We start from the raw sequence: 12,404 nt of genomic DNA, 5'->3' as shown, positions 1-12,404 counted from the left end.
AGGTTTACTGTATCCCTCTGAAATTATTGCCGATGAAACACAGAAATTGCATCGGAATGAAATACTAATGGCACAATGGCGACTTAAGGACAAGAAGACTGACTCTTCTTATTGACTATGTTTGAACCATTCCTGTGACACTAATTATAGATTCCGATGGTTTTCTTCAGGTTTACTGTATCCTCTGACCTTCTTATTGACGATGAAACACAGAAATTGCATCGGAATTAAATACAAAAGCCACAATGCCGACTTAAGTACAAGAAGACTGACTCTTCTTACTGTCTATGTTTTGAACCATTACTGTGAATCTAGTTAGAGATTCCGATGCTTCACTCCAGGTTTACTGTATGCCTCTGACCTTCTTATTGTCGATGAAACACAGAGATTGCATCGGAATCAAATACAAATGGCACAATGCAGTTTTAAGTACAAGAAGACTGACTCTTCTTACTGACTTTGTTTTGAACCAATAGTGTGACACTAGTTATAGATTCCGATGCTTCACTTCGGGTTTGCTGTATCCCTTGGACCTTATTATTGACGATGAAACACGGAATTTGCATCGGAATTAAATACAAAAGGCACAATGCCGACTTAAGTAGAAGAAGACTGACTCTTCTTACTGTCTATGTTTTGAACCATTCCATTGACACTAGTTATAGATTCCGATGCTTCACTCCAGGTTTACTGTATCCCTTGGACCTTGTTATTGACGATGAAACACATAAATTGCATCGGAATTAAATGGAAAAGTCACAATGCCGTCTTATGTACAAGAAGACTGACTTTTCTTAATGACTATGTTTTGAACCATTCCTGTGACACTAGTTATAGATTCCGATGCTTCACTTCAGGTTTATTGTAGCCGTCTGACCTTCGTATTGCCGATGAAACTCAGAAATTGCATCGGAATTAAATAGAAAAGGCACAATGTCGACTTAAGTACAAGAGGACTGACTCTTCTTATTGTCTATGTTTTGAACCATTCCTGAGACACTAGTGATAGATTCCGATGCTTCACTCCAGGTTTACTGTATCCCTTGTACCTTCTTATTGACTTTGAAACACAGAAATTGCATCGGAATTAAATAGAAAAGGCACAATGCCGACTTAAGTACAAGAAGACTGACTCTTCCTACTGTCTATGTTTTGAACTATTCCTGTGACACTAGTTATAGATTCCGATGCTTCACTTCAGGTTTACTGTATCCGTCTGACCTTATTGCCGATGAAACACAGATATTGCATCGGAATTAAATACAAAAGCCACAATGCCGACTTAAGGACAAGAAGACTGACTCTTCTTACTGACTATGTTTTGAACCATTCCTGTGACACTAGTTATAGATTCCGATGCTTCACTTCTGGTTTACTGTATCCCTCTGACCTTCTTATTGACGATGAAACACAGAAATTGCTTCGGAATTAAATACAAAAGCCACAATGAGGACTCAAGTACAAGAAGACTGACTCTTCGTACTGTCTATGTTTTGAACCATTTCTGTGACACTAGTTATGGGGTCCGATGCTTCACTTCAGGTTTACTGTATCCGATGGACTTTCTTATTGACGATGAATCACAGAAATTGCATCGGAATTAAATAGAAAAGGCACAATGCCGGCTTAAGTACATGAAGACTGACTCTTCTTACTGTCTATATTTTGAACCATTCCAGTGACACTAGTTATAGATTCCGAAGCTTCTTCAGGTTTACTGTATCCCTTGGACCTTCTTATTGACGATGAAACACTGAAATTGCATCGGAATTAAATACAAAAGGCACAATGCCGACGTAAGGACAAGAAGACCGACTCTTCTTACTGTCTATGTTTTGAACCATTACTGTGACTCTAGTTATAGATTCCGGTGCTTCACTCCTGGTTGAATGTATCCCTAGGACCTACTTATTGACGATGAAACACAGAAATTGCATCGGAATGAAATACAAAAGGCACAATGCCGACTTTAGTACAAGAGGATTGACTCTTCTTGCTGTCTATGTTTTGAACCATTCCTGTGACACTAGTGATAGATTCCGATGCTTCACTCCAGGTTTACTGTATCCCTTGTACCTTCTTATTGACGATGAAACACAGAAATTGCATCGGAATTAAATAGAAAAGGCACAATGCCGACTTAAGTACAAGAAGACTGACTCTTCCTACTGTCTATGTTTTGAACTATTCCTGTGACACTAGTTATAGATTCCGATGCTTCACTTCAGGTTTACTGTATCCCTCTGACCTTATTGCCGATGAAACACCGATATTGCATCGGAATTAAATACAAGAGGCACAATGCCGACTTAAGGACAAGAAGACTGTCTCTTCTTACTGACTATGTTTTGAACCATTCCTGTGACACTAGTTATAGATTCCGATGCGTCACTTCTGGTTTACTGTAACCCTCTGACCTTCTTATTGGCGATGAAACACAGAAATTGCATCGGAATTAAATACAAAAGCCACAATGCCGACTTAAGTACAAGAAGACTGACTCTTCGTACTGTCTATGTTTTGAACCATCTCTGTGACACTAGTTATAGGGTCCGATGCTTCACTTCAGGTTTACTGTATCCCATGGACTTCCTTATTGACGATGAAATTGCATCGGAATTAAATAGAAAAGGCACAATGCCGACTTAAGTACAAGAAGACTGACTCTTCTTACTGTCTATATTTTGAACCATTCCAGTGATACTAGTTATAGATTCCGATGCTTCTTCAGGTTTACTGTATCCCTTGGACCTTCTTATTGACGATGAAACACTGATATTGCATCGGAATTAAATACAAAAGGCACAATGGCGACTTAAGGACAAGAAGACCGACTCTTCTTACTGTCTATGTTTTGAACCATTACTGTGACTCTAGTTATAGATTCCGGTGCTTCACTCCAGGTTTACTGTATCCCTAGGACCTACTTATTGACGATGAAACACAGAAATTGCATCGGAATTAAATACAAAAGGCACAATGCCGACTTAAGTACAAGAGGACTGACTCTTCTTACTGTCTATGTTTTGAACCATTCCTGTGTCACTAGTGATAGATTCCGATACCTCACTCCACGTTTATTGTATCCCTTGTACCCTCTTATTGACGATGAAACACAGAAATTGCATTGGAATTAAATAGAAAAGGCACAATGCCGACTTAAGTACAAGAAGACTGACTCTTCCTACTGTCTATGTTTTGAACTATTCCTGTGACACTAGTTATAGATTCCGATGATTCACTTCAGGTTTACTGTATCCCTCTGACCTTATTGCCGATGAAACACAGATATTGCATCGGAATTAAATACAAAAGGCTCAAAAGCCGACTTAAGGACAAGAAGACTGAATCTTCTTACCGTCTATATTTTGAACCATTCCAGTGACACTAGTTATAGATTCCGATGCTTCACTTCAGGTTTACTGTATCCCTTGGACCTTCTTATTGACGACGAAACACTGAAATTGCATCGGAATTAAATACAAAAGGCACAATGCCCACTAAAGTACAAGAAGACCGATTCTTCTTATTGTCTATGTTTTGAACCATTACTGTGACTCTAGTTATAGGTTCCGGTGCTTCACTCCAGGTTTACTGTATCCCTTGGACCTACTTATTGACGATGAAACACAGAAATTGCATCGGAATTAAATACAAAAGGCACAATGCCGACTTAAGTACAAGAAGACTGACTCATCTTACTTTATATGTTTGAACCATTCCCGTGACACTAGTTATAGATTCCGATGCTTCACTTCAGGTTTACTGAATCCCTCTGACCTTCTTATTGACGGTGAAACACAGAAATTGCATTGGAATTAAATACGAAAAGCAAAATGCCGACTTAAGTACAAGAAGACTGACTCTTCTTACTGACTATGTTTTGAACCAATCCTGTGACACTAGTTATAGATTCCGATGCTCCACTTCAGGCTTTTCTGTATCCCTCTGACCTTCTTAGTGACGATGAAACACAGAAATTGCATCGGAAATAAATAGAAAAGGCACAATGCCGACTTAAGTGCAAGAAGGCTGACTATTCTTACCGTCTATGTTTTGAACCAATCCTGTGACACTAGTTGTAGATTCCGATGCTTCACTTCAGGTTTACTGTATCCCTTGGACCTTCTTATTGACGATGAAACACAGAAATTGCATAGGAATTAAATACAAAAGGCACAATGCTAACTTAAGTACAAGAACACTGACTCTTAAAACTGGCTATGTTTTCAACCATTCATGTGACACTAGTTACAGATTCCGATGCTTCACTCCAGGCTTACTATATCCCTTCGACCTTCTTATTGACGATGAAACACAGAAATTGCATCGGAATCAAATACAAAAGGCACAATGCAGTTTTAAGTACAAGAAGACTGACTCTTCTTACTGACTATGTTTTGAACCATTCCTGTGACACTAGTTATAGATTCCGATGCTACACTCCAGGTTTACTGTATCCCTTGGACCTTCTTATTGACGATGAAACACAGAAATTGCATCGGAATTAAATACAAAAGGCAAAATACCGACTTAAGAACAAGAAGACTGACTCTTCTTACTGTCTTTGTTTTGAACCATTCCTGTGACACTAGTTATAGATTATGATGCTTCACTTCAGGTTCATTGAATCCCTCTGACCTTCTTATTGACGATGAAACACTGAAATTGCATCGGAATTAAATAGCAAAGGCACAATGTCGACATAAGTACAAGAAGACTGACTGTTCTTAATGTCTATGTTCTGAACCATTCCTGTGACACTAGTGATAGATTCCGATGCTTCACTCCAGGTTTACTGAATCCCTTGGACGTTCTTATTGACGATGAAACACAGAAATTGCATCGGAATTAAATAGAAAAGGCACAATGCCGACTTAAGTACAAGAAGACTGACTCTTCTTACTGACTATGTTTTGAACCATTCCTGTGACACTAGTTACAGATTCCGATGCTACACTTCAGGTTTGCTGTATACCTTGGACCTTCTTATTGACGATGAAACACAGAAATTGCATCGGAATTAAATACAAAAGGCACAATGCCGACTTACGAACAAGAAGACTGACTCCTCCTACTGTCTAAGTTTTGAACCATTCCTGTGACACTAGTTTTGGATTCCGATGCTTCACTCCAGGTTTACTATATCCCTTGGACCTTCTTATTGACGATGAAACGCAGAAATTGCATCGGAATTAAATACAAAAGGCACAATCCCGACTTAAGGACAAGAAGACTAGCTCTTCTTACTGACTATGCTTTGAACCATTTCTGTGACACTAGTTATAGGTACCGATGTTTCACTTCAGGTTTACTGTATCCCTCTGACCTTCCAATTGACGATGAAACTCAGAAATTGCATCGGTATTAAATACAAAAGGCAAAATGCCGACTTAAGTACACGAAGACTGACTCTTCTTACTGTCTATGGTTTGAACCATTCCTGTGACACTAGTTATAGATTCCGATGCTTCACTTCAGGTTTACTGTATCCCTTGGACCTTCTTATTGACGATGAAACACAGAAATTGCATCGGAATTAAATACAAAAGGCACAATGCCGACTTAAGGACAAGAAGACTGACTCTTCTTACTGACTTTGTTTTGAACCATTAGTGTGACACTAGTTATAGATTCCGATGCTTCACTTCAGGTTTGCTGTATCCCTTGGACCTTATTATTGACGATGAAACACGGAATTTCCATCGGAATTAAATACAAAAGGCACAATGCTGACTTAAGTAGAAGAAGACTGACTCTTCTTACTGTCTATGTTTTGAACCATTCCATTGACACTAGTTATAGGGTCCGATGCTTCACTTCAGGTTTACTGTATCCCATGGGCTTTCTTATTGACGATGAATCACAGAAATTGCATCGGAATTAAATAGAAATGGCACTATGCCGACTTAAGTACATGAAGACTGACTCTTCTTACTGTCTATATTTTGAACCATTCCAGTGACACTAGTTATAGATTCCGAAGCTTCTTCAGGTTTACTGTATCCCTTGGACCTTCTTATTGACGATGAAACACTGAAATTGCATCGGAATTAAATACAAAAGGCACAATGCCGACTTAAGGACAAGAAGACCGACTCTTCTTACTGTCTATGTTTTGAACCATTACTGTGACTCTAGTTATAGATTCCGGTGCTCCACTCCAGGTTGACTGTATCCCTAGGACCTACTTATTGACGATGAAACACAGAAATTGCATCGGAATTAAATACAAAAGGCACAATGCCGACTTTAGTACAAGAGGATTGACTCTTCTTGCTGTCTATGTTTTGAACCATTCCTGTGACACTAGTGATAGATTCCGATGCTTCACTCCAGGTTTACTGTATCCCTTGTACCTTCTTATTGACGATGAAACACAGAAATTGCATCGGAATTAAATAGAAAAGGCACAATGCCGCCTTAAGTACAAGAAGACTGACTCTTCCTACTGTCTATGTTTTGAACTATTCCTGTGACACTAGTTATAGATTCCGATGATTCACTTCAGGTTTACTGTATCCCTCTGACCTTATTGCCGATGAAACACAGAAATTGCATCGGAATTAAATACAAAAGGCACAATGCCGACTTAAGGACAAGAAGACTGACTCTTCTTACTGACTATGTTTTGAACCATTCCTGTGACACTAGTTATAGATTCCGATGCGTCACTTCTGGTTTACTGTATCCCTCTGACCTTCTTATTGAAGATGAAACACAGAAATTGGTTCGGAATTAAATACAAAAGCCACAATGCCGACTTAAGTACAAGAAGACTGACTCTTCGTACTGTCTATGTTTTGAACCATCTCTGTGACACTAGTTATAGGGTCCGATGCTTCACTTCAGGTTTACTGTATCCCATGGACTTCCTTATTGACGATGAATCACAGAAATTGCATCGGAATTAAATAGAAAAGGCACAATGCCGACTTAAGTACAAGAAGACTGACTCTTCTTACTGTCTATATTTTGAACCATTCCAGTGACACTACTTATAGATTCCGATGCTTCTTCAGGTTTACTGTATCCCTTAGACCTTCTTATTGACGATGAAACACTTATATTGCATCGGAATTAAATACAAAAGGCACAATGGCGACTTAAGGACAAGAAGACCGACTCTTCTTACTGTCTATGTTTTGAACCATTACTGTGACTCTAGTTATAGATTCCGGTGCTTCACTCCAGGTTTACTGTATCCCTAGGACCTACTTATTGACGATGAAACACAGAAATTGCATCGGAATTAAATACAAAAGGCACAATGACGACTTAAGTACAAGAGGACTGACTCTTCTTACTGTCTATGTTTTGAACCATTCCTGTGACACTAGTGATAGATTCCGATACTTCACTCCACGTTTGCTGTATCCCTTGTACCCTCTTATTGACGATGAAACACAGAAATTGCATCGGAATTAAATAGAAAAGGCACAATGCCGACTTAAGTACAAGAAGACTGACTCTTCCTACTGTCTATGTTTTGAACTATTCCTGTGACACTAGTTATAGATTCCGATGATTCACTTCAGGTTTACTGTATCCCTCTGACCTTATTGCCGATGAAACACAGAAATTGCATCGGAATTAAATACAAAAGGCACAATGCCGACTTAAGGACAAGAAGACTGACTCTTCTTACTGACTATGTTTTGAACCATTCCTGTGACACTAGTTATAGATTCCGATGCGTCACTTCTGGTTTACTGTATCCCTCTGACCTTCTTATTGAAGATGAAACACAGAAATTGGTTCGGAATTAAATACAAAAGCCACAATGCCGACTTAAGTACAAGAAGACTGACTCTTCGTACTGTCTATGTTTTGAACCATTTCTGTGACACTAGTTATAGGGTCCGATGCTTCACTTGAGGTTTACTGTATCCCATGGACTTTCTTATTGACGATGAATCACAGAAATAGCATCGGAATTAAATAGAAAAGGCACAATGCCGACTTAAGTACAAGAAGACTTACTCTTCTTACTGTCTATATTTTGAACCATTCCAGTGACACTAGTTATAGATTCCGATGGTACTTCAGGTTTACTGTATCCCTTGGACCTTCTTATTGACGATGAAACACTGAAATTGCATCGGAATTAAATACAAAAGGCACAATGCCGACTTAAGGACAAGAAGACCGACTCTTCTTACTGTCTATGTTTGAACCATTACTGTGACTCTAGTTATAGATTCCGGTGCTTCACTCCAGGATTACTGTATCCCTAGGACCTACTTATTGACGATGAAACACAGAAATTGCATCGGAATTAAATACAAAAGGCACAATGCCGACTTAAGGACAAGAAGACTGACTCTTCTTACTGATTATAGTTTGAACCATTCCTGTGACACTAGTTATAGATTCCGATGCTTTACGTCAGGTTTACTGTATACCTTGACCTTCTTATTGACGATGAAACACAGAAATTGCATCGGAATTAAATAGGAAAGGCACAATGCCGACTTAACTACAAGATGACTGACTCTTCTTACTGTCTATGTTTTGAACCATTCCTGTGACACTAGTTATAGATTCCAATGTTACACTCCAGGTTTACTGTATCCCTTGGACCCTCTTATTGACGATGAAACACAGAAATTGCATCGGAACTAAATACAAAAGGCACAATGCCAACTTAAGTACAAGAAGACTGACTCTTCTTACTGACTATGTTTTGAAACATTCCTGTGACACTAGTTATAGATTCCGATGCTTCACCTCAGGTTTATTGTATCCCTCTGACCTTCTTATTGACGATGAACCACAGATATTGCATCGGAATTCAATAGAAAAGGCACAATGCCGACTTAAGTACAAGAAGACTGACTCTTCTTACTGATTATAGTTTGAACCATTCCTGTAACACTAGTTACAGATCGCGATGCTTTACGTCAGGTTTACTGTATACCTTGGACCTTCTTATTGACGATGAAACACAGAAATTGCATCGGAATTAAATAGGAAAGGCACAATGTCGACTTAAGTACAAGAGGACTGACTCTTCTTACTGTCTATGTTTGAACCATTCCCTTGACTATAGTGATAGCTTTCGATGCTTCACTCCAGGTTTACTGTATCCCTTGGACCTTCTTATTGACGATGAAACACAGAAATTGCATCGGAATTAATTAGAAAAGGCACAATGCCGACTTAAGTACTAGAAGACTGACTCTTCTTACTGACTATGTTTTGAACCATTCCTCTGACACTAGTTATAGATGCCGATGCATCACTTCAGGTTTGCTGTATACCTTGTACCTTCTTAATGACGATGAAACACAGAAATTGCATCGGAATTGAATAGAAAACGCACAATGCCGACATACGTACAAGAAGACTGACTCTTCCTACTGTCTATGTTTTGAACCATTCCTGTGACACTAGTTTTGGATTCCGATGCTTCGCTTCAGGTTTACTGTATCCCTCTGACCTTCTTATTGACGATGAAACACAGAAATTGCATCGGAAATAAATACAAAAGGCACAATGCCGACTTAAGTACAAGAAGACTGAATCTTTTTACTGACTATAGTTTGAACCATTCCTGTGACACTAGTTATAGATTCCGATGCTTTACGTCAGGTTTACTGTATACCTTGGACCTTCTTATTGACGATGAAACACAGAAATTGCATCGGAATTAAATACAAAAGGCACAATGCCGACTTAAGGACAAGAAGACTGACTCTTCTTACTGATTATGTTTGAACCATTCCTGTGACACTAGTTATACATTCCGATGCTTCACTTCAGGTTTACTGTATCCCTTGGACCTTCTTATTGACGATGTAACACAGAAATTGCATCGGAATTAATTACAAAAGCCACAATGCCGACTTAAGTACAAGAAGACTTACTGTTCGTACTGTCTATGTGTGAGACCATTCCTGTGACACTAGTTATAGATTCCGATGCTTCACTTCAGGTTTACTGTTTCCCTTGGACCTTCATATTGACGATGAATCACAGAAATTGAATCGGAATTAACACTCTAAGCGCCAAGCCCGTAAAATTTACGGGCCTGGGATCGCGCGAAAATCACCAAGCCCGTAAAATTTACGGGCCGCTACATTTAATTTCATTCAAAACACTGCAACGTTATTTCTACGGGTTTGGCCAGCGCTATACGTTTTTCAGATGTTTATTAACAAAATGCGTCCATAGATGTCACGGCAGCGCTGTAATTCATGTTAAAACTTATCTTTGCGTTCTCAGTCTGTATATCATTCAGTTGTTTGTCATCATGTTTCGGCGCGGTTTATCAGACGCAGAAATTGCGGATTTGATCAATCATAGCGACACTCTGGATAATGTAGAGAGTGATTCAGACGATTCTGAATGCAATGGTGTGTTTGAAGGTACGTATTTCCGAATTTTCCACGTAATTGTGCAGTACGCACATATCTGTTGAACATGTGTAAACGATGTATGTAGTTACACATAATGTGATATTCTTTTTAGAAGACGAGATTGATGACAGTTTGTCTTCAGATGAAGACGAGAATGATGTTGAAGGTGTTGCTTCAAATCCAGCAGCTGTGCCGTATCCGAAAGACAGTGAGTGGACTGCAGTTGACACCTACCGACCTCTGCCTGTCAACACGACACCCAGGCAGATACTAGTGGATATTGATGAGTCGAGTTCTGTACTGGATTGCAGTAAAGTGTTCCTTACTGACAGTGACGTAAATGAACTCAAGAGACAGACAAATTTGTATGCATCACAGACAATACAGAAGAAAAGAAGAGGAAATAATCTGAAGCCCCATTCAGTTTTGAGTTCGTGGAAGCCAGTGACTATAAGTGAGATGAGGCGTTTCTTGGGTATTATTTTCCACATGTGTGTTTCGAAAAAGCCCAAAATTGCGGACCATTGGAGCACTAATCCTGTTCTTAGTTGTAACTTTTGTCCCCATGTCATGAGCCGTTTGCGTTTCACTCAGATACTGTCATGCTTGCATCTTGTTGACAATTCAAATCAGAAAAAACCAGGCGAAGATGGATTTCATCCACTTTACAAAGTTTTGCCATATTATAATAATTTGAAGGAGCGATGTATCCAGGCATATCGTCCCTCAGAAAAAGTGACAATTGATGAAGGAATTTGCCCATTTCGAGGTCGTGTGAGTTTCCGTGTTTACATGCAAAATAAGCCTCATAAGTATGGACTGAAAGTATATGCTGTTGCTGAAGCCAGTAGTGGCTATGTTGTAAATTTTGAAGTTTATGCTGGTAAGCATATTGTTGACAATTCTTCGTCTGCGGTTATTTTGCGATTGTTGTCTGACAGCAGCTTGCTGAACAAAGGCCACACTGTGTATTTAGATCGATTTTATTCCAGTCCAGAGCTATTTCAGCAACTGGCAGAGAAAGGCACTGGAGCTGTTGGTACTGTGAACAAATCCAGGAAAGGATTGCCTAAAGATTTAGTATCTGCTAAGCTGAAAAAGGGCGAAATGTCTTTTCGGCGTAAAGATAATGTATTGGCAATGAAGTGGAAAGATAAGAGAGATGTGTATACATTGTCTACAAGGCATCAAGCAACATTTGGTACGCATACTAAGAGAAATGGGTCTGTAGTATTGAAACCACTTCAGGTACTTGATTACAACCTCAATAAAATTGGAGTGGATATTGGAGACCAACGCCTGCAGTACAATCCGTTCCAGCACAGAACTGTGAAATGGTGGCGAAAATTATATTTCCATTTGCTGCTTATGGGAGTATCAAATGCATTTTGGCTGTACAATGCAGTGCACAGGAAGAAAATTACAATAACAGACTTTATAACAGTGCTTGCAGTTCAGCTTGTTGAAGACGACACACTTGAATTCATTCCAACAAATGAAGGAACTGTAGGTCGGCTAACAAAGAGACATTTTTTGCAGCACATACCTGCAACTACTAAGAAGTATGCTGCTCGTGTGTGTCACGTGTGCAGTTCCAGGAGCAAGAAACAGAGTGGCAAGGCTTCTCGCAAAGAGACACGATACGAATGTGAACAGTGTGGCGTTGCACTCTGCCTGGAACCTTGCTTTAAAATTTTCCACACTAAAAAACAATATGATTCTGTGTGAAATTTATATGTAATACTGTATACTATCAGAAACATGTAATGTAGTGCCACAATTTTGGTTAAAAATAAATCACAATTGTATTCCCTTATTCGTATGACTTTTTCTAAATTCTTAAAACATCTAAGTGATTTCTATAACTGTACCTTAAAGCTGTGCATTGTAAAGTAGTTTCTTTCACTCAGAATTAAAGTAGAAATGTGCAGCTTCAAGATGGTACCAAATTTGCCACAATCCAAACAGTAGATTTGATGCAGTAATTTTTTTAATATTGGTAAAATTGCCCGGTTTCTAGGGACGGGTGCATAAAATAGGCCT

At 39.1% G+C, this 12,404-nt stretch overlaps 1 protein-coding gene across 1 annotated transcript; it reads left to right on the top strand.

Moving 5' to 3' along the window:
• The first annotated feature begins 10,255 nt into the window (after window positions 1–10,255).
• Window positions 10,256–12,089, top strand: LOC126442625 (piggyBac transposable element-derived protein 4-like). Its single transcript, XM_050090712.1, has 2 exons — window positions 10,256–10,370; window positions 10,474–12,089. Exons 1-2 carry the CDS (start codon window positions 10,256–10,258, stop codon window positions 12,087–12,089), a joined length of 1,731 nt encoding a protein of 576 aa, XP_049946669.1.
• Window positions 12,090–12,404: the final 315 nt, after the last annotated feature.

The sequence above is a fragment of the Schistocerca serialis genome, unplaced genomic scaffold (assembly GCF_023864345.2).
Source record: "Schistocerca serialis cubense isolate TAMUIC-IGC-003099 unplaced genomic scaffold, iqSchSeri2.2 HiC_scaffold_1393, whole genome shotgun sequence".
Taxonomy (NCBI): domain Eukaryota; kingdom Metazoa; phylum Arthropoda; class Insecta; order Orthoptera; family Acrididae; genus Schistocerca; species Schistocerca serialis.
The sequence above is the reverse complement of the archived record's forward strand: the minus strand, read 5'-3'. Positions and strand labels throughout refer to the sequence as shown.

Bases quoted from the DNA above. Each gene is read 5' to 3' on its own strand.
- LOC126442625 (XM_050090712.1), top strand. From the start codon at position 10,256: ATGTTTCGGCGCGGTTTATCAGACGCAGAAATTGCGGATTTGATCAAT. The intron at 10,371-10,473 runs GTACGTATTTCC...TATTCTTTTTAG, and splicing joins ATGCAATGGTGTGTTTGAAG to AAGACGAGATTGATGACAGT.